This window comes from Chenopodium quinoa, unplaced genomic scaffold, assembly GCF_001683475.1.
Source record: "Chenopodium quinoa cultivar QQ74 unplaced genomic scaffold, ASM168347v1, whole genome shotgun sequence".
Taxonomy (NCBI): domain Eukaryota; kingdom Viridiplantae; phylum Streptophyta; class Magnoliopsida; order Caryophyllales; family Amaranthaceae; genus Chenopodium; species Chenopodium quinoa.
In genome coordinates, this window is record NW_018744501.1 from 2395493 (window position 1) to 2423397 (window position 27905).

Here is a 27905-nt window from a genome sequence, read left to right on the forward strand (position 1 = left end):
ACCAGATGCACCAGCCTTACAAACATGCTCGGCCAGCAAGCCTAGCACGCACATACATGCTTGGCTTGCAGCAAAGCCATGCATTGCGGTTGGTACCCTATGCTAGCCTAGCCTTCGCATGGCTAGGCCAATGTGAAGCTACAGCTTAGCTTAAACTTGTCATTTGCTTGATTTCTCGTCTTGTCGAATTCTAAATTCGATTCAACTTACGACGCTCGGTTTCGACGCTCTAAGCTCGATATCCGAAGTCTTTGTTCATAATACCCTAATGACTTTAATTCGTCGTTTCAGTTCGGTTACTCGATTGGGTGTGACCCGAAGGGTTCAGACAAGATTAAGCTGTAATATTAATTATGCATGAATCACTAGTAGAAAAAATGAAATAGGCACCCCCCCCCTTTAGCACCGGTTCTTGAAAACCGGTGCCAAAAGAAATGGGCGGGAGTAAAAAATTGAGAGTTGGCACCAGTTCGAACTAAAATCGGTGCCAAATCCTGTAATTAGCACCGGTTCAAACCGATGCCAACTTAAAAAATATAAAAAATAAAAAAAAATACTAGGAAAGAGAGTTGGCACCGGTTCGCCTTAAACCGGTGCCAATTATTGTAATTAGGACCGGTTTGAACCGGTGCCATTTAAAACAACAAAAGGCCGAGTTTAATTTTAATTCGTTATTTTTACATAACTCCTTCATTTCTTCTTCAATTCGTTTTTCATTCTCTCTTAGCTCGCTGAAATAAAATGCATGCCTCTCTCCTTCAATTCCTTATCTCTCATCTCTCATCTCGATCTCTTCTTCTCTCTCATCTCTGTTCTTCTTCTTTGTCGTGCTTCTCTTTCATCTGTTCTCTGATTCTCGTTCTTCTTCTTTGATCCCTCTCATCTCTGTTCTTCTCTCTCCAACCAAGCACAACAACCAAGCCGCCGCCGTCAACCACAACAAACATCGCCGCCGCCTAAAATCAAAAATTTGAGGTTAGGGTTTCTGGGTTTTAGGTTTTTCACGATTTTGGCTGGTTTTTCACGATTTCTGGGTTTTTCACGATTCTAGGTTTCTGGGTTTTGTGGGTTGAATCTGTGTAGGTGTATTTGTGCGAAATTGTTTGTTTTTAAGGGGTTTATTTGATCGATTTTTTTTCGATTTTTTGAGTTTATTTGTTCGATTGATTTTCGATTTTTTTGGGGTTTATTTGTTCTATTTATTTTTTGTTTTTTTGGTTGAATTTATCTGGGTTGAATTTTAGTGCCTTGTTTGATTTTGTGGTGGTTTTTTTGGGGTTGAATTTGAGTGATTTATCTTCTTTTGGGTTGATTTTTTATGTTGTTAGTAGCATTGTTACCTGATTTTATTGTTTTAATTTATGCAGGTTTGAAGTTTCTGATTTTTTTAATTTTCGGTTTGAAGGTCGTGAATTTGCTAAGTTTGAAGTTCAAAGTTTCTGGGTTGTAAATTGTAAAATTACAAATTCAGCAATTTTTCTGTTTTTTTTTTTAATAAATTGTAAAATAACAATTTATTTGATGAATATATCCTTGTTCGATTTTTTGTTTTGGATTGTATGCTGAAATTTTCATTGAAGGCTTAATTGCGAAGAAATTGCGAAATTTTTTTTTATTGTTTGAAGGCATAATTGGCACCGGTTAACCGGTGCCAATTGTAGTTAAAATTAAAAAAAAAAAAAAACAGTGCGGCACTTACACCAAAGCGTGTAGTTAGCACCGGTTAACCGGTGGCGAATGCCTTAGTTGGCACCGGTTAACCGGTGCCAAATGCCTTAGTTGGCACCGGTTTTGTACTGGTGCCAAATTTTCATGGATTTGGCATCCCTCAAATCCCCAACGGTTCAAAACCGGTGCCTTAGGGGGGGGGGGTTTGAACCGGTGCCCATTTATCTTATTCGCCTAGTGAATATTACTGATCGGAAACGGCCTCCAGCTAGGCATTCCAATCACTTGAACTCACTGAATAATTAGCTATCTAATAATTCCGAACCTTCTATCGAAATAATACACTTGTTCTAAGGACACCATTCTTTTGAATACCTTGTGCATGAGTAACTGGATTGGTAATACCATCAGGTACCTGGTTTTGTGCTACTGACTAATTTAAGGCGTCCGCACCAGACCTTCAACCCCCTCCGATTTTTCAGTGTCATTGTCAGGTTGTTTCTCCTGAAGTTTTTTTCTCAACCATTTCTAGTACTTCATCAACTCTTATATTCATCAATTGCAACATCTCTATCACAGTATCAACACTCTCCTAACGCACGGAAGCCTTCGAGAAAATTGGTTCGTATGATACCATAAGCTTCTGGTACTACCGCACTTCATCTGTCTTTAATGGATCATGGTAAGCAACTTTTACTCTTGTATGTTTCCTTTGAATGTCCTTCCTCCAACGTCAAAGAACATATTTCTTCGGAAAAATAGCTAGACCGTTAAGGTCATAAACGTGGAACATATGACGGCAAATAATGCCATGACACTTAAAATGTTTACATTCACAAGACGCCTCATAAGATTAAACATCATAAAGAACCCTATAGCATCTCCGAACCTTAGTCACACTTTCTTTCTTTACTCCTTTAGGCTTGATCTATACACTATCTTCATGAACAAACTCAATATTGTTCTCACAAATTTCTATTTGATCCGAGCAATGCACATACAAAGACTTGGCAAAATGACGTTACATTTCTTTGAATTTCGAATCGGTGTAGCACTTGCGGAACAACTTTTTTGTCGGGAAGTACATTGTCAAAATCCTGAGATACCGGAGTGTATTGGAGTTTGCAATTCTTTCAGATTCAGCCCGTATTTTCATAGCATTACAGTAACAAAGCACGAACTCCGACAAGGTAGTTTTCTTGTCAGCCTTTGAAAAAATGGTTGAAACTCTCCGAACATTGTGTTGTTTTCATTCCCGCCCAGAACAAATGCTTCAAATATGTTGGGATCCACATTTTCATAGGCCTTATTTTTTTTTTTACAAAACTCTAACTTAAGTACATGACAGTTGGTATTCATTAACCTACTCATACAAAGTCACAAAAGGATATTCACCAAAAGTTAGCAACTTGACAGTTTGCAAGGGATTTACACAAAACTTTGCATGCCAGGCCAGATCAATTTGACAGTTTGCAAGGGATTAAAACAAAACTTTGTATTCCATACCAGAGCAAATTGGCAATTTTTAAGAGATTCACACAAAACTTTGCATGCCAAACCAGATCAAATTGCCAGTTTGCAAGGGATTCACACAAAACTTTGCATGTCAGACCAGATCAAATTCACAGTTTGCAAGGATATTCAAAAAAGCTATTACAAAGCTATTACCAGATCAAATCCATACATCAGAGCAACAGCCCCAGACATCACAGCAACACAGAAGATCCAAATATCACAACAAACCAACTCAACAGACCAAAATTGACAGTTTGCAAGGACATCAAAGTAACTCAGTAGACCCAAATATCACAGCAAACCATACATTAGAGGATATATCAAAGAAAATAAGCAAAGCAAAAAATCAAGGCAAACCGATAAAAAACTAACCTAAAGACATACACCACCATAGCACAAAACAGGCACAAACTTTTTTTAATTATTTGATTATTTATTTAATCTATTCGCATACATTGGATTTCAGTACATTAGAAGGTGCTGTAACCAAACCTGTAAGCCAAGTATTGTCTTGCAGATTATAAAACTTTATAGTTTCTAAACACCGAGCATCAAATTCCTCTACATCTAAGGAACCATATATGATATATTCCAATTCATTTTTTATAGCATCTTACAACTCGAGCTTACCAAGGTACTTGTCGAACTTCTGAAGAATGTGCCGAATACACCACATGTGTGGCATGTTTCACGCATAGTCACATACACAGCTTTCCTAATCACAGGATCTTGATCGGTAATAATCGATATAAGAGCTTTACCCCCCCCCCAATACAATGCAGCCATGTCCTCATCACCCACTCGTAAGTCTCAACAGTCTCCCGAGAGATCAATGCACATCCAAGCAATATACTCTGGCCATGATGGTTGATCCCAATAAATACAACAAAGGGGAGGTGAAATTTGTTTGTTAGGTACGTATTGTCGAAATAAACAACATCTCCGAACTCCTCATAGGCAACTCTACTCCTAGCATCTACTCACAAAATATCCTGTGATGCACCATCCTTCCCAAACCTACAAAGGTGGAAAAAGTTCTGATTATCTGCACTCATTTTGTTAAAGTATTCAATCATACCATTTGCATCACCGTACCCTCTGTGAACTCCAACTTCTTATGCTGAGAAACTGCATTCTCCAAACCTTTCTTGGTAAATGCAAGCTCCTGAATTCCGTTACATTGTCAAGCAAAATAACTATAAATTTGGGATACCTTCACCCTAGACTTCCTTGCAACACATGTCTGATTAACCAAGTGTTTATATTTAACCATCAACTCATGCTTGCGATACATCGACACATCCTTGAACTTTCTTGGTGTGACAATGTGACCATCATGTTCCAACTTCAGCTTCCGAACCACCCAATTCCCTTCTTCGTTAACACTAGCATACAACTCTACAAGACATTTGCACTTTTTGGTTTTCCTTTTCACAAGTGTGTCCCCATCTTGCTCCAAACCTTCCCTGAGAGCATCTACTTTACGGTTCCTAGATGGTCTTCCATAGCACTCACAAGTCCACTTCGCATTCCTCTTCTCTTTACAACACTTCCCATCTCCCATATCTTTCTTCATCTTTATCCATCCAGACGCTGCCCGAACAATACCAAATTCTTTCTGCCTATCAAACCTCCAAAAATAACTATCAAGCTCATCCCAACTACCAAAAACCATGCCCACAGCAGGGGGTGGTACTTCCTCTTCCTCGCCAAAAACAGTGCTAACCATAACCCTCTTCTTTGGGGTCTTCATAAAGGAACCCCCCCCCCCCAACTTCATCCCTAACAACATCATCTTTTGGTCCAATTTCTAATCCCTCAAATTCTAATCCGTATTCTTCTGCATCGCCTTCTGACCCTCCTCTTCTGATCCCTCCTCTTCTTCCCCTTCTACATTTCCATTCACATCCTCTCCTATACCAGTTTCCTCCTCATATACATATATATCATTCTCACCGTCATTCCCATTAACATCATTAAAACCAGCCTACACAAAATATGTACCCATATCTCAATAACAAGATCATTGATAATAACCCAAGTACAGTCCATCAACAGCATCAACATTTCAGCATATAACAGGGTCATTATAACATCAATAGCATCAATTTTCACCATGTAATAGCATCATTATAACAACCTCATCAAATGTCAGCATAACAACATCAAATTTCAGCATATAACTAGGTCATCAAATAGCATCATTATACAATTAAATTGACTTCATAATCTTACAATTAAATTGGCCACAACAATTATAAACTTAAACAATCATTCTTTCAATTTTTCCACAACTACTCATAGTCTCATTTCTAAACTACAAGCCAAATCAAATATTGAATCAACAACATTCAAATTAGGTCATGTAATTTATATTACTCCCTTTCAACTCAATCACTCTTTTCCATTAACCCACATTATTAACAATTAAACCTGAAAATCCTAAAAATTAAATACAAAACAAACTTCAATCTGTATAATTACTGTAACACATATGCGACACTTACATTCTCACAATCGAATCGCAACTCCTTAGCGCAACCATGCCCTTCTTCTCCGTCGTCACCTAGTGCTTCAGCTAACTCGATGCCTAGAATGTCATCTAACCTCATTTTCATCCTCAATGTAGTTAATGTAGTATTACCAATGTCACAATTACGAAATTTTATGGTGTATATTCAACTACTAGTATGGAAGGTATTTCAATGCCCTCAGAATTTTTTTTCCATTCGCCATTGAAGAGTAAAGAGAAGAGTAAGTTACTATAAAATCTATTTTTTTTTTTTTTGGGTTGAAAGAGGTAAGTGGAATTCTCTATCAGAAAAATTTTATTTTCCCGTATTCATTTTGGTTTCCCCTGTATCTTTCTAATGCCCTTTATTTTTCCTTACCACCTGGCAGCTTGTCCCCACCACAACTTCAACTTTATTACTACATTTCCATCCTATATGCAACATTAGTAAATAGGCCCTATGCCCCAAGGGTTATGCCATCCACTTAGTCATGACTAGAGGGTCAAAATCGACCCAGCCCGAAAAAAAATCACCTGTTTTGAACTGTAACTGATCCGATTTGATCCGAGAAATTCGAGACCCAAACCAGATATGTAACAGACCTGAACTCAACTCGAATCCGAATTTCATCCGATTGAAATTACACCCAGCACAGATTTTGACGCGATCTAAACTTAACCCGAAACTAATTTGACCCGTAGAATACAAACCGAACCGGTTCTAACCCAATCTGAACTCAACCCAATCTAAAATTGACTAGACAAGTACCCGATTCACTCTGATCTGGTTTAACTCGAACTGATATTAACCCAACCTGATTTTATCCCGACATGATTTTAAACCAACCTATGATTTCAAACCAATAATAATTTTAAACCCAACCTAAGAACTCTAACTAATATCATATACAAATTGAATTAGTTTTTAGTAATATAGCAAACTACAGAGTAACAATACTCATAACCTCGTAAGATCGTACTATTGAAGAGTAATAAGAACCTTTAAAGATGACATTGTTTTGTTTCTATATCACCATATGTAGCTGTCATCTATTAATAATATGTCATTATTATTTATCGTCTCACTTGAATTCAATAATTATATTTTAATTAGGCTTAAAGATTAAAAAAAAAAAAAAAGGACACAAGAACTAATGTAATGAGAAACTAATACTCCGCAAGTGTTAATGAAACAATATGAAAAATGACACATGAATGACTTGATAGTGACTCAATAATAAGGTAATGACACTGTAATTACTTTATCTAAAAAATGACCTTATTTAAATATTGAATTTGGTCAACACAACCAAAATTCAGTCAAACACGAAAAGGATCTGAATCGGGATTGACCCAATATTGAATAAACCTTATTATCTTAACCAAACAACCAAGCGAACCGAAATCAACCAAACCGGAATCAACCCCACCCAAAGTCATTCAACCCAAAATTAACCCGGTCAAACCCATTTTTAACCCAATCAAATTTATTCGAACCGAATATGAATAGATTTGAAGTTGATCCAACCTAAACCCAACCCGACTCGACAGACCTTGACCCGAAAGTGACCCAACCTGACCTGACATTGAAACATATACTATCAATTACACAAAATCTATCCCTATATTTTTGTTAGGGAGAATGTAGTTTTAGCTTTTAGTCACGTCTTTGCTCAAACCATTAAACCTTCCACTTACAAAACTAACAAAGGTTCCATAATAAAATAAATTGTTAATAAAAACAACTCCTCTTAACTTATAAGATGCTATTTTTACTTTTTCTTTTTCCAATGTGGGACCACGCACATATAACTATATAAGTACGGGGGATTTTAAAGGGAATAATGTTATGTATATGTAAATACATAACAATAATTAGAGTATTCTAAAAATACAAGGTAGAAAGAGAAAAGAGGAGAGAGACAAGAAGAGAGAGGTCTGAGGTGGACCCTATCTATTTTTTGGTCAGATTGTCTCACGTGATTAGGGATCACATGCTGAATATTCCACTGAAAGCTTATATAATACCATTGAATCTTCAGTAGTACTATCTATACATAAATTTAGTACAACTAAATACATATATAATACCACTATATGTATATATAATATCACCGTATGTTCAGTTGTATTATATTATTATCCAATGATATCAGAATATGCATTCATTTGTACATATGTGTAATTATATAAATGCCCCTAGTTATGCATTTCTACATGCATAACATTCTTGCATTACTACTTCCCCATATAAGTACTTTGGTTTTTTAACAAATGTAAAATTTTATCATCAAAATAACCAATCAACAGATTGTTACAACATGAAATACTCTTCTGCACTTGCATCACTCACCGAAGTAACATTAAACATGGGGGCAAGGTAGAACCACCAATTCGCCAGAAACATAACATACACGAGCCAAGCACCCATCCAAACACTCAAAATAAGAGCTCACATCTCCAAACCGAAAGCATAATTAACACATTTAAACACATAAATAGAATAATAAAGGTTGCCCCTCTTTGGGTGGCTACTTCTGATCTACTGAAATATGTGAACCTAACTAAGATTTCACCGAAGAGAAATATCAGATAACTAATCTTAAACAACGCTCAGAAAGATACATAATTTACACCAGAAACTCGGCATGACTAAAAATCACCAAGCCTTTATGTCTTCATAGATAATAATTCTATTTTTCCTTCGAAAGAAGAGCTTGAAGAGAAGCAGGATCAGCGACAGGAGGCTTGCAGGAGAAGTTTTGGCATACGAGACCAACAACTTTATCCTCAGAGAAGCTACCTTTTGCCATATTTGCAATTTTTATGTTGTTAGCTTCCCAAAATTTTATCTCCTCTGGATCGCTTGGATCAATGTGGATCACCTACAAGTGTTCCACCATGGAAGAAAGCGTCACATTATGGAAGAAAATGTAGGAAGGAAATAAATGCATGGATTTGAATTTATAAATTAAGCACGTACTGTTTTGTTAAGATCATAAACTGCATGAGCAGCAGCCAACATGCGGTCAAACGCTGTTGAAGATTTATGTCCAACCAAAACCACCTGTTTTCTGGAAGGGACGGCAAGCATGTCAGCTGCACAACACATCAAAGGTACTGCCATTGGCCTATCTTTCAGTCTTATTTGGAATGTTGCCTGAAACCAGAAAGTTCACAAATTATTAATATAAAAAATAATAATAATAATAATAATAAAAAATAAAAAAAAAATAAAAAAAAATTATACATACAACACTTAAATGAAGGAGATCTTAGGTTTTTACCAGAAGCAGATCAGCATTCTTCCTGTAGCGATCAGATTGGCTGTCAGAAAAAATTGAGGCCAACCTGGCGAGGTTGATTGCTGCAACAGAATTGCCCGAAGGCTCAGCGCCATCATGATCTTCTTTAACACGCAAAAGAACAGAAGGATCTTCCCCTGGAGTGTTGAAATAGCCTCCACCTTCCTTGTCCATGAATAGCTCATCCTAAAATATTTCCAGCAATTAATAAGCAAATACAAAGAATCAATGGGTTGAACATCGGATATCTAAATTTAAGATAGAACTGAATAGTCATTTTTTGAGTTCCTTTCTCTTCCTTCTTGTTACAGATTTTTGGAAACTTGACATAAGATATACTACTTTAGCTAGTTTGCCTGAAACAACCTTAGTTAAAAAAACCAAGACGCCCCTCAAGGAATTCAGATTATTTAATTTAGAAAGAAACTAGAGCATTATTTTATAATTCAAGGCAGATTTCCTGATATAAATTTGTGACTTTTTGTTGTGTCAAAATGGCAAGGCTCATGAGCAATTTGAAGTACTTGCCTGGGTATCTTGCAACTCAGCAGCCCATTCCAGCCACCTGGTTTTGCCACCACACTCATAAAGATCTAGCAGTCCTGAAATAAGAAACGCATAGTCATCTAGAAAACCAGGGGCTTTAGCTGGCCCATTACGGAAGCTGTGTTGCAGTCTCTTTATTTCTTCATCATATAGATTCCTCCTTATGAAAGATGCTGCCTTTTCAGCCACTTCAATGTATTCACTGGGCTGAATAAGATCAATAAATTTTCAAAATCTGTAAGGTAACTTCAGAAACTAAAAACTAAAATATGCACCGATCAATTGATAACTAAGCGTACAACATTTCAAGTAGATTCCAATCTCGAGAGTAATGAAACCATCTAATATCTGAAACTAATCCCACTTGGACATACCCATGAGGCTGCTCACTACTCCATTCTCATATAATTGTGAGATAAGTAGGCAATTATACTGAGAAGAGTAAGCTAAATTGAACGCATGGAAAAGTGAACAACTCAAAACATCCTCTAGTAGCATGTCTCAACTTACACATGCAAACTTAGAGCAGCAAATATTTTTTATTTGATTTATTTTGTTGTGGTACAATTTATTTTTTTATTGTACAAATTGACGTATAATGTTTAAAATTCTCACCTGATTAACCAAAACATCGTCTCTTTCAACACTTTTTAAACTCTAGTGGATCTCTCAGTTGGATATGTAAAGATGAAGTTCTGACTACTAGGAAAGAATAACGAACTGATTACTTAGAATTTTTAGGTTCTTTAATTTCTTCTAGAAACAGTGTATGTGATTTTGAAAAAAAAAAATCGAGATATATACTTATATAAATAAAAATAGTTGAGATATTGAGAAATTTCTAGATAGGCATTTTGGCAACGTCTTTTTTAAGTATTCCATTTCTAATTGGCACTTCAATTACCTGGGATTTAGGCACAATCTTTTTAAATATTGTAAGTATATATTAGGCATAACTTTTTACAATAAATTACTTCAACTGTTTCAAAATAGAATTTCCATTTCTAATTGGCACTTCAATTACCTGGGATTACCTTCTCCCATAGGCAAAATTCCCAAGGTTAACTAGGATTTTAGCCCATACAACGTACAGGCTTATTATTGGTGTTTTTTCTTTTTGGGTTTTGTGATTTTGATTATTGAGCGTTATTTGTGTTTGGAAAGGAAAATTGGGGTAAGATACTTTGGTGCATGTAGTGTATTCAATTATTAAATTGCATTGAGAGATGAGTGGGGAAATACCAATAAATCATTATGGGGTAATGTGTAACCGAAAACATAATTATTAAAGAAATCAATTTTTTGCGAATTTAATTCAAATGAGGCTTAAAAAAAGCTGGAGGCACTAAAATTAAAGAGAGAAAAGGAAAAGGTTGAATTGAAGAGGGGAGATGAAGATGAAGTGTGCGTGAGAGATGAGTACAGTTGGTTTGGATTATTGTGGGGTATTCTGTAAAAAGAAAGTACAAGTGTAATGAAAGATTTAAGAAAGATAGTGTAGTAAAAAAATTATAAATGTAAGAAGACACATGGCACATTGGGTTGGAAAAGAGAAGATGAGAAAGTATAATAGGATGGAGGCATGTGTCTTTCCCAGTTTGAGTTTTTAAATACCAAGTATAGATATAGATGTGCCAAATCAAGAGTGACCTTATGCCATTACACTCAACAAAAAACCAAACTACATCATCAAAGCTAAAACATACCTCTAAAATATCATCAATATCATAAAGAAAGCACTAAGACCCTTCAGCTTCTTTTTTAGAGCTTGTATAACCATCGAGCAGTCACTTTCAACCACAATTTGACGCAAACCAACATCCTTCACTGCTTTTAGGCCCAATGTATCGCCTTAGCTTCCATCACAACTGTCTCCAACTTCTCCAAACACTGAACCACTATGCAAACCAACACCTGATCCTCATTGCTTTGGATCACAGCACCTACACCCAACAACCCTGTGACAATATTCACCTTGAACCACCCAATCTCGGCCCTTATGAAAGTTCCCATCACCCACACCCCCTCCTGATACAGTCTTAGCAGCTGCAACTCATGCCTCCACATCAATTTTCATTGTATAGCTCACCATCTTTTCTGGCTCAACCACGACATTCTCAATCACATACAAATTACAAGCACCCAAAATCGCCCAGCACATTGTTAGGAAGTTTTCCATATACTCCTCCAGCTCCTTGAAGCAACGCCCCAGACAAATGGCACATTTTTTTAGAAAGAGGAAAAAGGATGTAAATAGGACATTAAAATATCAAACTCCCTCCTTTGTTCCTAGCTAGACCACCAAACAGGCCATAACCACCACCAAAAGAAAAAAAATTATTAGCACTACCAGCCCATTCCTACCACCCACCACCACAACCTTATTCCCATCACCACGAGAGAGAGAGAGAGGCACTCCATCTTTTACTCAACAAATCCACCACACCGAAACTTTCAACTCTTCATCCCCCAAGCCTATGATTTAGAACTACGACCTCCACTCAATTCTGACCACCAAGAGCTATAATTTAGCGCATAGGCTGCAACTATCTTGAAACAGAGGAAGTATGAAAGAGATGCATGACAGACAAACCACCATTATAGTGTTCAAATTCAAGTGATTGAGGTATTCAGAGGTGTTTTAAGAGAAAAGTGATGGGGGGGGACCACATATTGGTTGTCAATATGTTTCCTGGTCCAAATCTTGCACTGCCCAAAAATTCACTGATCTATTAGGGCGTTGCAATATGAAGATTTTATGCTCCCAAAATGGCTCATAGAAGGATAAAAGAGTCAAACTATCTTTTATTTACTCTTTCTAGTTAAATATTATGCTTTCTACACCAGTAAAGTTGATGTCAACGGACCTGACACCATATACTTGTTCTGGGGTATGTAAATTCTTTTACTATAGTGAAGAAATAGATTCATATTATAATCAATTAGGTTCACCCAAAATGATACAGACAAGAAAGTTGAAAACTTCTCAAACCCCTTACTTATATTGGAAGAAAAGAAAAAATAGAAATTCAAAATTTCTTGGGGGTAGTATAGCCAAAATGTCAACATTTGTTCTTTAGGGATGAGTTAAATACAATTAGGTGACATCCGAAAAGCTGCAATTACAGAAATGAACAACTGAACAAGTTCATGACAACTCAAATAATAATGGAGCAACTCACAGTAGAGTGAGTAGGCAAACAAAACCGAACAAATAAAAGTGCAATCAATTAAAAAGATTTAAAGGCAAGTTTACAATTTATGGCAAGAGTTCTTACATCAGTACCAGCAACAGGGAAGTAATGTTTAAGTCCATCAGGTTCTCCCTTGAGAATTGTAGAAGCTCTTGCAAAGGATGAAATAGCGAGTCCATTCCACGACACTATCACCTGCAAGACATGCCATGTTATTCATGCAGACAGGGCAGAAGAATATATGAAGCCACAACTTGTGTCTTAGGTATGAAATTAAACACACAAAGAAAACAAAACCAAGACACCAGTTGTATCAGTACTTTTTTTTTTTTTTTTTTTTTTTTGACACACTGACACAAAGTTATTTCACAATATTTTTATTTAGAGGTTGTATCAATATCAATTTTAGCTTGTTAACCACAATACTGGGGTCGCAAGAAAATAGACAATCAAAATCATACATGCAGAGTTACAAACATGTTGATATGCACTGAATGAAGGGGCAGTAATTTTTTTAACAAGTCAGTAAGCTAGGAAGAGTCAGAGCCAAACTTAAATGGGCCTAAAACCTCATCAGGCATCCTGACTAAAAACACAAAGGAGCAGATTTTGAAGAGCTTTTTTAAAAAGGTTCAAAATACAGCTTTCAACAGTCAGAGTTCTACGAAAAAACTAGAGAAGAGTACCTTGTCATCCAGATGTGGACGTGGTCTCTTAGATCTCACATCAAAAAGTTTTTTCCTGCACATCCCCAGAATATCAAGATACTGCTCAATAGACATGCCTTGTTTCTTTGCTAGTGCTTCTGTGCTGCTCCTCTCAATAAGCACATTCTTGCCTCTGAATTCATTGTGAGGGTCACTTATTCTAGATAGATCACAGTTCCCAGTGGGCTTTATATAGTAATGTTCCTTGAATAGGGTAGCATGCTCTTTAAGGATGTCCTCAATCTGAATACATTTGACCAAAAAAATAGGTAAATCAAACTGGAACAACCATATAAGTTGTGAAGTTACATATTTAACAAGTCAATAAACAAACTCTCAAGATGAAAATATCAGAAAAAGTCAAAGGGTAAGAAATCATATATGCTATAAAAGTGTAAAATGGACACCGTAAGAGACATAAGCATCTTTTAAGTGGGAAACAGTTTAAAGATGGAGAGGGAAACTGTTCCAAACAGAAATCAAGTGTTATTGCATCACATTCTTTCAAGTCCATCAACAACATGCCTTTTTTAACAAATCCAACCTCACCTCCACCCACCTACGGTCCCCACCCCACCCCCACCCCCCCAACCACCACCTGTTAATACTTCAGCTACAGCACCTATCCATATACGTTTAATTTAACATATCAAACTTAAGAGTTCTTACTGTAAATTCCCTAGATAAATTACCTGTTACTTTCCCTACTTTTTCCATCTTAAAAAAAGCCTCTTTTTTTTTTTTTTATCACACAGATAAGGATGCCACCTATATCCCCAAACCTCACCTATTGTGAAGGCCCTTTAAAGTTTTGGGGTACAGTTGATGTTAATTTATGTCATGTATCCCTAAAAATTATTGCCACAATAAAGCCACCTTGTGAATTAATACACCCCAGAAACTCCAAAAAGGTTTTTTGCCAGCAAGTTCTAACCTAATTTCATATATAAGTGACTAACTTTGACAGGGAGCACATGCTATCAACAGTTCACTTACTTCTGCACTGGACCAAACATAGAAAGCACCTTCTTTTTTCCTAGCTGCACCCTCTGTTTCAGCACTGTCAGCATCCTCTGCGGAATAAATTTCTCCTCCTTCTCCAATCATGTCTCTCCTTAAGTAGTCAAGAACATCCCTTGCAATATCAGAATACTGGGAGTCTCTTGTGATAGCAAATGTATCAAGATAAACATTAACTAGCTGCCCTTGGTCGTACAGCATTTTCTCAAAATGAGGAACTGCAAGTGAAAACCATTATCTTACCACTGAATAATATATTAACTGCACTAGATGGTCAAGTAAACAAACAGGAAAAGCACTTCAATAGAATGCATGCTATTTTCAGAACAATACGCAATACCAATGAAATTTTTTTTGGTAATCACATCTCTCAAACTTGAACACACACACACACACCCAAAAAGAGAAAAAAAAAATATATATTGTAGATCTAACCATGCCAATACTCATCCACGCTATATCTGTGAAAGCCACCTCCAATATGGTCATGTATGCCTCCCCTAGCCATACATTGTAGGATAAAATTTACCATTTGAAAACCTTCGTCTGCTTGACCAGGTTTTCCAGTATTTTTCATCTTTTTGGAATGATAAAGCATCAGTTGGATCTCTACTGGTCTTGGGAATTTTGGAGCAGGGCCAAACCCACCATTTACTGAATCATAAGTTCCAGAAAGCTACAAATCACAATATTTCAGATGTCACTGGATAGATTTTTTTTTTTAAGCTGTTAAAATGCAGAATAACATTATGATCAAGAGAACTGACAAAATAAAAAGTTTTGGGACAAAATTTATTTTATTCTAAGCTGCAGCATTTTTTTTCAAATAAAGTTAGTAGTTAAGAGTAAGGTCAAAACACGACTCCAAATTCTTCACGTTTACATAATGTTTCCTAGCTTTTCATTAGTTTGGCCACAAACATGTAACGTTCAAATACATGAAATTGCAAAGCAAGGGCTTATATGCTTAGGGACTGCAATTAAAAACTCGTAACAACCTAGATTTGCTAATATTTTGCTAAGGACAGGCGGACAAAATGCAGATCACCTATCCATCTTTAATCAAACAAAACTATACCTGGAGATTATTGGATAAAGATTGACCAGCACAAAAGCCCTTTTTATCAATTTAAGCTTCCAATTTTAACAAAGGAGTTTCACAGTAATCCAATGAGCAACAACAATTACTGATAATTGAAACTTTTAGAACTCTTATACATGGTAAGAGGACTAGATATTTGAAGTACAGTTCCAAGCACTACTTGAACATGTCCACGCCTTCAACCTATAGACATCTATAATCCTTCTCTTTTCTAGTGGCTATCCTTGAATCCAATCAAGTTTCATCCTTGAGTCAGATGGATGGCTAGGGCCCATATTTACTACCATGAAGTCTTAACAGGTAGTTGGTACAATCATAGCTTTTCCCCTGATTCATTCTTTGAAATTGGTAGTAGATGATAAATCATCGACAATTTAATGCACAAAACCATCACTAACAAAAACTCATACCAACTAAAAGAAATAAAGCTTTACAAGTTTATCTCTTTAAATCTGAATACAGCCATTAGTAAAACCTTTGCTCAAATCATACTTAAAACTCTTTACCCAAAATAATCCTTAAATCCTTTTAACTTGTCAAGAATCCATGCTCAACAGATTAATGAGTGCATAAGACCCATGAGCATTCCAACAAACACATCTCAAAAGTTGTCCATTAGCCCACTCCAAGCTCCACCACTTTGATATTAGATAATAACCTTCATCCAAGCCCATACTTATATCTATTTAAGACCACTCGAAGCTCCAACACCTTAATACCAGCATAATAACCTTTATCCAATCCCAATAAAGAAAATGAAATGGGCCAGAAAAAGATCAACTATATAAACCCGGAACACTTCCAGCAGGCAGCAGCATTCCACAACTTAGAGAGGCACAATGTCCTAGCATAGAATTTCAAATTGAGCAATGCTTGCGCTTCACTTCCATTAATTTAAGGAAATTTTGAATTTTAACACCACAAAAAAAACACAAAAATGGTTTTTAACACTACAAAAAAAAAAAAAAAAAAAAAAAAACTTTTATTTTAACACCACAAAAATTTTAAAAAATTGGCTTTTACCACCACTTAACTGATTTAGGGATGAAATCCGTTAGTGGGACCTATAATGCCACGTGTCAGCATATTATTGGTCCAAAAAAATAAAAAATATTTAAAAAAAAAAAACAAAAACCCCTAAAACTACCCAAGCCACCCCACCCCCACCGTCAGCCCTACCGCCGGCAGCGCGCCGCCACCACTTCCTCCCCTTGACAGCCCCGTTCCCAGCCCCAGCCACCGGAAAATCCCCTCCCTCCCTTCCCCCCTCCCAAAAACCGGCAGCCCTCCCCAACGGCCACCAAAATTGGCCGCCGTTTTTCAGACCCCGTTAAAACGGCCGCAAGTGGTCGAAATCGGCTGGTTTAGGGCCGAAATGGTTGATTTCGACCATAAAACGGTCGATTTTGACCGTAGGTAGCGGTTGTGGCCGTTCGTTTTTCGATTGTTTGAAAAACGAATAGCCGTTTTTTGGGGCCGTTGGGGTCTGACGGTCGATTTTGGGGAGGGGGAAAGGGAGGGCGGTGCTTTCCTGGTGGCTGGGCTGGAAATGGGAGGGTTAGGGTGAGGATATGGTGGTGGTGGTGCGCCGCTGGCGGTGGGTCTAGGGTGGCTGGGTTAGTTTTAGGGGTTTTGGTTTTTTTTTATTTTTTTATTTTTCTTTTTTTTCTAAATTAATAATATAGCGACATGTGGCACAATGGACCCCACTTAACAAAAATTTGGACGGCAACTGCTAAGAGGTGGTAAAATCAAAATTTTTAAGCTTTAGATGGTGTTAAAATAAAAGTTTTTTTTTTTTTTGTAGTGTTAAAAACCATTTTCGTGTTTTTTGTGGTGTTAAAATTCAAAATTTCCTAAATTTAATATAAGAACAACTTATATCAAGGAACCAAGAGCTCAAAAGGATTGGAAATGGTAAAATCAAGATAATTTTTCTTGAATGGCAATTAAAAAAAGGGGAGAAAGAACATATCTGAACGACTTTTTTATCATTCCAAACTACACAAACTCGATGTCTGATTTATCCAGTATATGTTATCAAAATCATCATGACTTACATACTCATGAAGTTCAGTGAATGACATCATGTCCTTCAACACCAGAATTGTACCATACAGGAAACATAAGGATATTGCAGTGACCTCGATTTTTTGTTTAAGATAACAATTTCGCGTTCAATGACCTTGTACTCTTTCTGTTTTTGGCTAATTGTTTTATTTTTTGCACGATTTAGAGTCATATTTTGAGTACAATATTCTACTATTATATAGAAAAAGTCATCATGTAACACATTATTGGATTTGTATCAATGTGCATTTTCAAAATACCAACTTTAAATTATTTTACTTATTGACAATTAAAAATATTAGAGAAAACAGAGAAAAGACATTGAATAATAATGTTTATTTCTCTCTTTCTTATTGCATACATGCCAGATATTATAAGCTCTCCTAGTCTCATAGAAGTTGTTCTTAAATAGTATAAGTCAAGCCCAAGAATTAATCAATCAGGAGTTCTATGCTAGGAGGTATTGCCTCTTAAAGTTAGGTGGTCGCTGTGCTTAGAAGGCTAGATAAATTATGGGTACCTTCTCCTTGTATATCTTTCATTCTTGGTTTTTTTACTTATATTTAAGTCATTATGCTGGTGGCAGAGCCTGAAGTGGTATTAGGCTTCTTCTGATGGAATTTTATGAACCAGATTTCAAAGTATAAAACTTATTTATCTTCTTTAAATCCTAAATTAAGGACATGCTTTAAGTGAGAAAAGAGGATTTAAGATAATTAGAACGAAATAGTCACAAAACAGATGGCTAATTTGGTTTTGCATCGTAGTTGCTAAACTTTCTACTTATTTTATAAATTCTGAATATTGCCAGCAACGCAAGAGCACAAGCTAAATAAAAACTACATACCTGCTCTGCACACAGATCCAAGGCTTCTTGTGGTAGATTATCTGGTAGCTTATCCAAGCTAGCTTTGGTAGATAAAGCTTCTGATAATTGTTCAATAGCAAAAGATCCACTTTTCACAAGCATATCCCTTTTACTGTCCCAAGCTTCTTTAACTTTTCTGACAGAAGTGAACAACTTATGAATAATTGGATGAGGAATAACCAAGGTCAACATTTTAGATAAGAGATTTTATAAAAGATCGAAGTACAATATTTCAGAATCATTTTTATAAACTGGCTGCCACTATTCCAAAGTTTACCTAAGCACAGTTTTAAACCCAGGTCTCCCATACTTGTCATCTGGTGGGAAATATGTTCCACCCATCAGTGGCTTAAGATCAGGTGAAAGGAACACGGTCAAAGGCCACCCTCCACCACCATATAAAGCTTGAACATATGTCATATATACCTGGAAACAAGATACAGTCTTTAAGAACCACATCACACCTCCATACCAATGATACCAGATTACCAGAACAAGTAAAAGAGGTGTTTACATAGATGGTGCTAGTTAGTATTTGTCAGCAATATTACAAAAGTATGCAAGAGCTTCAATCTCAGTGTAATTGATAAGACAATGCTTTATACTCACTCCATCTCTAAAAAGGCTTCCAAATTAGAATCTTGCAACTATTCACAATTTGAAGGAATCTTCTATATTACTTACAATATATAAGAAATAACAAAGTCATGTGGAATTTTGTTTGATTTGTCACAATCAGTGTTTTAAGAATATTTATTTTTAATAAGTTTTGCTAATGCGTTATTAGAAATAATGTTAAAAAAAAGTGCGTTGCAACCTGTGTCCAGTCAAAACAGGTTAAACATTTAAAGACAAAGGGAGAAGCTCGCAGACACAAATAAATTACGAAGATTTATACTTCTATATATCATCCCTTGATTCAAAAAAATATATACTTCGTATATATTATCCCTTGATTGCTAAATTTTTTTTTTTTTTAAAGAAAAACTGCTAATGATTTATATATACTACAGTAAAGCAAACAAATCTGTCACTTGGAGAATAACCATAACGTTTTGCAATATTTATATAAAATTAGTATCTCCAAACAATTATTGTAGATCATATAAGATTATCTATAATTTATCCCACTAGAGGGTCTGAGGAGGTCAACATGCAAGCAAACTTATCACTTAAAGCTAAAGACAGAGTAATTATATCCTATAAATCTTCAGACAGTCTTACATATGCCTTAAGAAAGTTATTCATATACCTTGTCAACATCCGGCCGTTCCTCCCTGTCAACCTGTTATGAAGACAATATATCATTAAACAGAAAGAGGTGAAGGATGTCAATGCCACCAGAATAAAAGATAGCAATCTACATAAACAAAAAAACTCAAATCAACAATTATACTGACCTTAATACTAACAAACCAATCATTTAGCAGCTTTGCAACTTCTTCACTCTCAAAGGATTCAACCTCCATCACATGACACCTAAGCAGAAGAAGAAACAAATCACCATCACATGCATAGTAACAGGTCTGCACATCTTGCACTAAATTAAAAGGTAAACTGGCCGAAATCTCACCAGTGACAGGTGCTGTAACCAACTTCAGTCAACAGAAATGTCATGCCAATGATGAAACATTATCAGAAGCAACATAATATTTCATAATCCAGATGAGAAAGAAAAAAAACAATATGAATTCATGATATACATTAGTTGTCATTTGAATTAGTGGATTTACTTGATAAGAATATGGGCACATCCCTTCTTCTAGCTTCTTGAAATGCTTCGTCACCCCAGGGATACCAGTTAACCTATGATCACTTGATATAGGTTAAGCAGGAAGAATGATAGATGTTATAGTTTAAGCAGGAACGATGATAGATAATTAAACAAGCTTCAAAAACTAATGCAACTATCCCTGCTAGGCTGCTACTTTGGACATAAACTACAACTATGGAGACTTATTCGGCACAATGAAAGCTCTCTAACCCATAAATTTTGCACCCAAAACAGGTTAAAGGAAAGAGAATCCCAAACCAGATGCAATGCTGATTAAAACAAACGGAAGAATAACAGATATTTTTGGAACATAGTTGATACTTTTCATGCAATCTAAGAGGGTTTCATATCTATCTTAGGGTACATACAGAATGGGCAAGTCTAACCTAGAGGGCTAGGTGTTCATCACATAGAGACTTAGTCATTAAGATTTCAATATATGAGTTAGTCATATGACTCATATCTATCTTAGATTCTTAGCCCTCTAGCGCAGCTTGCTTGTATTCGTCATCCCTCAGATTCTAATAACTAAAATCATCCTATGCTGATTTAAGATTTCCTCATAAGGACTCAGAGCATTTTTTTTATTTTTTTGGGAAGATTAAGAACTTTATCACGCATTCTAGGCTTTCTAGCCTTAAAGCTTTAGAGTACTAGTCATCAACTATTAACACAAAACTAGATTCATATCACTCTCTTACTGACAGAAAATGTCGAATATCCTAGCTTGTATTATTTTCCCTGGTTTTCTCTTTCCTACTATAGTAACTCTAAGCTAATTAAAAAGTTGACTAAATGCACTTAGGGAAAAAAATTAAAACCACACATTTATTCCTATTTCCGGTCAAATAAGAAAGGACATTATATAATGACAATTCCCAAATAACATTCATGGAAAAAAAAAACATAGTTTGTTTTATCATTCTGAGCTTACAGCCATTTGTTTTCAGCTTTAAAATTCTCCATATCTTTGGCTTAAATTTAATTGTCATTTGCGGTAATACACCTCCTAATATTGGCAAACCTCATAATTAAGTAAAGTCACCCTATTAATGAGTAATTCGTCACGCTAATCGCAATCAAAAGTCCAGTAAAACCCCATAATACTAAGCTATTGTTTGTTTGATCTTCAGCTCGACTTATTTCAGACAAAATAAGTTCAGACAAAATCACATACAAATAAGATAATTTTAGACAAAAACAACTTAGAATTAAACAGAACCTAATGCCTATTTTATTCAAACTTATTTCCGACGAATAAAGTTCAGATAATATAAGTTTAGATAAGTTCGATAAGTTTCATTACTCTAATCCAATCCCGAGAACACAAAAAAACTATCTCAACACATATAAAAAATGATCAAATCAACGTAATCAGAAAGACGGAACATACAGGGTTATGAGCATGCTGTAGAAGATAAGGACTATGCTCCAAACCAAGACGATTAGTATGTTTATGAGAGACCCCAGAAGCAGAACTTGAAGATGAATGATCCTCCATTGAAACCACCTTGAAAAACGAAATGAGTCGTCGGAAATTAGCAATGGAGGAGAGAGAAAAAGGGGAATTTCGACCAGAGAAAGGCGGGAAATTGGGGGAATTTCGACCAGAAAAAGGCGGGAAATTGGGGGAATTTCGAAGGGAAAGAGAGCGGTGGAGAGAGAAAGAGAGGTGTCTTTGCATGGAGTTGTTGAGGGTTGAGAGAGAAGGAAGATTGTAGAGAGAAATGGAAGAAGAAGAAGATGGTAAGAGGTTTGCCATGACTTGAGTTAGCCAAGTGGAAGGTTTGTGGTTCGACTCCTGGCTCTATTTTTTTGCTTGTGGGGGTTCTGTAAAGGTTTATGTTTCGCCACGTAGTGTCGATTGTTTTATAAAGATTTTTCGTCCGTTTTTGTTTACTTGTAAGAGACGAGAGTTATAACCAGTGACTAGCCTCAGGTTGCCACTTTTGTGATTGTGCAACTGCTAATTTTTTTTTAATGATATTAACTAATTTATATGTGTTTTCAATACTTTTGTACTATAATCTAATCTATCTAATATCATATCACTAATAAATAAAGTCAGTCTCGCAGCTAGACCACGAGACAGCGACACTTGGCATTTCAGTTTTTCGCCAAGTGTCGCGCCATGTAGGCGACAAATATGTATTATTGTGATACATATGTTGCTAAGTAAACGATTCTTGGATAGATTTTTTTAAGATTAAAAATGTTGTATAGAGTTATTATCACTAAACTTCTAATACTTCATATACACAAAATTAATCATAACTTTTAATAAATATCGTATAACTCAGTTTTATTTCCATCATAAAATTCCTTTCAAAAAGTTCTTTAAAACAAGATCAATTTATAATATATTTAATTTAGTTACAAGAATAATAGAGAATCAGTAAAAATAAATTTTAATCAATAAAAACAATTTTGATTTTATAAAAATACTTTCGGTTCGGTAAAAATAATTTAAATTCAATAACAATAATTTCACGTCAATAATAACATAAATATCTATTTACAAACAAAACTACAAAAAGTACACTATTATATGATATTGTATGTCTAAATATCTTGCATTATCAAAAGAGATTATATGCCCATATTTAATATTTAAGCCAAAAGTTTATCCTAAAATTTTATCAACAATTTGGGCATCGCCCATAAAGCCGGTCTCACAGCCAGGTCACGAGATAATGACACTTGGCATTCCAGTTTTTCGCCAAGTGTCACGCCACATAGGCGACAAATAGGTATTATTGTGACACATATGATGCTAAGTAAGGGGTAGATTTTTAAAGATAAAAATGTTGTATAGAGTTTTATTATCGATATATTTCTAATATTTCATATATACAAAATTAATCATAACTTTTAATAAATATTTTTTAACTCAATTCTATTTCCATCATCAAATTCGTTTTAAAAAGTTCTTCGAAATAAGATCCATTTATAATATATTTAATCACAAACTTTTATACGTAGCTGGTCAAACCGTGTCACCAACTATTACAAAAGTCACTTCGTTAGTGCTATAGGGGTTACTTGGTCAATGTTATAGTAGTTACTCAATCAGTGTTATAGATAGGGTTTACTTGGTCAGTGTTAGAGGTTATTCAGATAGTATTACGGGGGGTACTTGGTCAGTTTTATAGGGTTACTTTGTTTGGCTAAATGGTGTGGCTAGCCGCATACAAAATGCATTGTTATTTAATTTATTTAAAAAAAATTAGAGAATCAGTAAAAATAAGTTTTAATCAGTAAAATTAATTTTAGTTTGGTAAAAATACTTTCAATTCAGTAAAAATAATTAAAGCTCAATAAAAATAATTTCAAGTCAATAATAACATAGATATCTATTTACCAACAAAACTACAAAAAGTACACTATTATATATATATAAGCCATATGATATCGTATGTCTAAATATTCTACATTATCAGAACGAATTATTTGACCATATTTAACATTCGAGTATAAATATTATCTTAAAATTTTATCAACTATTTGGGCATCGCCCGGGCACAAAACTAGTCACTAATTATTGTAACACATATGTGCTAAGTAAGCGAATTTTGGAAAGATTTTTCAAGATAAAATTGTTGTATAGAGTTTTATTTTCGATATACTTCTAATATTTCATATATACAAAATTAATCATAACTTTTAATAAAAAAAATCTAATAACTCGGTTCTATTTCCATCATAAAATTCGATTTAAAAATTTGTTTAATTTAAGATCCATTTATAATATATTTAAGATAATAGAGAATTAGTAAAAAAAATAAGTTTTAATCGGTAAAAATACTTTCAATTTAGTAAAAATAATTTAAGTATGATATCGCATGTCTAGATATCTTGTATTTATCAAAAGTGATTATATGACCGTATTTAACATTTAAGTTAAAAGGTTTATCCTAAAATTCAATAAACAACCTGAGCATCGTCCGGGGCACAAAACTAGTATATATATAAAGGGAAGTTTTTTCCTAAGTTTTTAGAGAGCCACGTAGGATTTAATTTTTTTAATGCGCCATGTAGGATTACAAATTATAGTGGTAGACAATTAAATAAGAGGTTATTAATTTCTTTTAGAATTAAATAATTCAAATGCCATGTAAGTAAAATTGATAAATGAGATTTTTAAGTTTAATTTAATTAAATATAAAATATTATCTTTTGATATTATGAATTTTATCTAAATATATAACAAATTTTAGCACATAAATAATTATTTTAAAAAAATTATTTTAAAAAATCCAAACAAATCGTGCATTGCACGGGTTTTATCTAGTATTAATTTATTTGTATGCAATAGAGGTGATTATTGAGCGAGCCAAGCGAGCCGGGCCAAAGCCAAAATATCAGCCCATTTCTCGGGTCGAGCCAAGCTTTGGGATGAAAATTATGTGCCCAAATTCGCCCAAACTAATGCCAAGTCGTGCAGGCTTTTCGGGCCGGACTAAAAAAATCAACTAAAAATGCATAAAATCACTTTCCCAAGCCCGTCCAAAAAAAATTTTAAATCAGGTCAGGCCGGAAAAATTTCCCCAAAAATTGGCCTCGCCCAGCAGGCCAAGCTCACTTTGATTGGCTCTAGTACGCAAGATTAGAGCATAAGTGACAATTACCCTAAATGGTTAAACAATGATCGTTCTTCTAAGAGGTTGAGTGTTCTTCGAACCTTATTTTTTTAATTTAGTTAGAACATGGAGTATTGTTGGTTGCATGAGTGGCGTGGCATATTGAAGAATTGAGTGGGGTGACGTGGCATGCATATTGAGGAATTGAGTATGTGTCGTGGCGTATGGAAGAATTGAGTATGTGACGTGGCGTAATGAGGGGTCTACGTGGCACATAGACATTCTTCGAGACGCGTTTTTAAAATTTTAGTATAGATTAGTATAGATTCGAGAAGGTAATAATGTAGTGTTGTCATATATCCGTTGGTACATAACATAACAAATTTGTAAATATTTTTTAACATTAACATTGGTATCACTGAAATGTGAAATGTACCATTGATAGTGGAATATTACTATAAATGGTTATAATGGTATTAAAGATTGTTACAATGGTATACTTTAAAAGTTAATATATGAACCACTCGATTGTGAAATTGTGCAATTGATAGTGTAATGGTATAATAATTGGTTATAAGGGTACTAAAATGATTACAGTGGTACAATTAAAATGTGAAAGTTAAAATGATAATATGTGGTTTCATCATCTTTATTGTTATACTAAGTTATATTAATCTATTATGCTCTTGTTATGTACCAACAGATACATAACAATACTACTATCCATGCAACTCGCTTTAAGGAAGTGTTTAGAAAAGGTAAACGAACAACTTTGTATATAATTTTTTTTACTAATTGTATGGTATAATAAGTCAAGAGAGTGAGTTAATGGTATCCACCTAAAATAAGGAGTATTTTAAATGTCCTTATTTTTTACTTACTCTTTTGAAATAATTGGTGATGTATATTGTTATGGTTGCAAGCCCAACAAGAGGACTTGAAGACGTTGAAGAATATTAGGGGTATGGTTGCTACTATTGTCGTAGATGACGATGATGATGTGGCACAATAAGAGAAAAATGGTTTGTTGGTACATGTGGATGGTAAGTTAAGTTTAAGGGAAGATTTATTAGGAAATAAACTAAACTTACCAAATACCAATGTGCTTTATTTTGGGAAATGATATAATGTATATTTTATTTATTTCTATCTTTTATGCTTTCCTAGTTAGACGAGGTTTGTAATTAGGAAACTATATAGATTTTAGGTATATAATCTAGCTAAGATTATTTAGATTTGGGGAACAAGTAAAATATCCTAATTGATATGGGTTTCTAGGTTAGCCTAAGGCCCTGTTCACTTCACCTTAAAAAATAAATACTAAGTAAAAATAATTTCAGTTCAGTAAAAATAAGTTTAGTTCAATAAATATAATTTCAGTTCAATAAAAATAAGTTCAGTCCAGTAAAGTCAATAATTATAAAGAAGAAATATAATAGGAAAACTGTAAAATAATATTAGTTCAGCAAAACTAGTTTCAGTTCAGTAAATAAATTTAAGTTCAACAAAAATTATTTCAGTTTAGTAAAAATTATTTCATTTCAACAAAAATAAGATGAAGTGAACGGGGCCTAATAAGAGGGTTAGGCTTACTAAAAAAATCAATGATGGTTTGATTGAGGAGGAAAATGATCAAGAGGACTATTGTCTTATTTTGTAGGAACTTAATAAAACAATATTTTGGTTTATTATTGTGTTTTGATATTATTATTGTTATTTACTAAATTTCCTCATAAACATTGTCTCTTTTATTTTTGTGTTTTGCTATTATTTTATTTTGTTGAGGGTGAATTCTCAAATCGTTTCATTGAAAACATCCGTTATAACATACTTCCTCCATGTCTTCTTAGTTGACACATTTTTTTAATCACGTTTGCCAATGCACAAATTCAACCATTAATATCTTTAATTATTAATAAGCAAAAAGTATAAAAAGATGATATTTTGAAACTATATATCGTCACGAATCTAATAAGATCTCACATGACTAATATTTTCATTACGTATAAATCACAAAATACGGTCAAAGGAAAGTGTATGAATAATGATAAAGTTAAAACGTATCAACTGAAAAAAAAAACAGAGGTAATATATAAAATTAGAATTCTAAAGAATGCATCGTGTACCTATTGATAGCGATAAGGCTACTAAGGTACACTGTAATACCCCAAATTCTTGATTATATTTAATCAACGATTTTTCTAGTATAAAGTTTAAATTTATAATTATTTTCAAATTTTATAAAAACAAAAATTTTAATAATTATTATTTTTATTTTCGGATAAAAAAAAATTCTGATTTCCTATTTCGCAGAAACTGGTTTTGATAAAAAAAAAATAATAATAATAAATTTTAAGCTTATCTTTTAGTAGGAACTTGTAACAAACTCAATTTGAATTGAGTTTTATCTAATCTTTTGAATAAACTTCTAGAATATTTGAACCTAAGATTTCTAATTTATAAATACCTCTTGATAATACCGTACCTTATTGAACTCACAAAGCATCTACCCAAAACCATTGTTTTCACCACCATCTTAATTTCAGAAACTCATCTCCATCTTGGTAAGCAATTGATAGTCCCTTCAATGGTGGACTTAACCTTCAATTGATAGTTCCTCCGTTGCTAGATTCTTTTAAAAAGACAAAAAAATGGACTTTGCTTCCTTATTTTATACAATTAGTGTATATATTTGTACTTACAGTGGTTTTCATAAGAATTTTGTTTTTTTTAAAAAAAAAAAAATCGGAAGAAAGGAATAGCTTTATGGGTTTGTCAGTATGATGGGAGGAGTAAGATTGTTTACTCGTAATATATATAGTCATGATTTTGGTTTAGGGATTTCTTTTGTTTTTATAAAACCGAACTTTACCAAACCTTAGTACTTCGTATGATTATACTTCGAGTATATTTTTTTTTTCTTTTCAGATTGCTAATCTAATAACAAGTGGTGTATAATATTACTAACTTAGACCCTGTTTATCTATTTATTTGTAGACGGAGGCTATTAGGTGAACGTTTCGGAGGTTACTTACCTTGAGATT

The 27905-nt window shown here is 34.4% G+C and overlaps 2 protein-coding genes across 4 annotated transcripts; both read right to left on the reverse strand.

The window, feature by feature from the left end:
• Nucleotides 1-3638: 3638 nt before the first annotated feature.
• LOC110697887 lies at nt 3639-6201 on the reverse strand. 2 transcript variants are annotated; one of them, XM_021875292.1, is made up of 2 exons: nt 5691-6201; nt 3639-5170 (listed from the first exon to the last, which is right to left on the reverse strand). In XM_021875292.1, exon 2 carries the CDS (start codon nt 4976-4978, stop codon nt 4367-4369), a length of 612 nt encoding a protein of 203 aa, XP_021730984.1. In that variant the 5' UTR covers nt 4979-5170; nt 5691-6201; the 3' UTR covers nt 3639-4366. Both variants share the same exon structure in this region, with proteins under 2 accessions (XP_021730984.1, XP_021730985.1).
• A 1866-nt stretch (nt 6202-8067) lies between these two features.
• LOC110697863 (spermatogenesis-associated protein 20-like) lies at nt 8068-27729 on the reverse strand. Of its 2 annotated transcripts, none has more exons than XM_021875275.1 (15): nt 27347-27729; nt 20241-20313; nt 20081-20102; nt 19908-19986; nt 19760-19792; nt 18785-18933; nt 18487-18643; nt 14903-15143; nt 14444-14685; nt 13427-13690; nt 12825-12935; nt 9529-9753; nt 8983-9186; nt 8679-8855; nt 8068-8580 (listed from the first exon to the last, which is right to left on the reverse strand). In XM_021875275.1, the coding sequence occupies exons 1-15, from the start codon at nt 27365-27367 to the stop codon at nt 8389-8391; spliced, it is 2190 nt and encodes a 729-aa protein (XP_021730967.1). In that variant the 5' UTR covers nt 27368-27729; the 3' UTR covers nt 8068-8388. The 2 variants fall into 2 exon arrangements, with proteins under 2 accessions (XP_021730967.1, XP_021730966.1); XM_021875274.1 differs by lacking the exon at nt 27347-27729 and adding an exon at nt 21675-22341.
• Between the last annotated feature and the right edge of the window lie 176 nt (nt 27730-27905).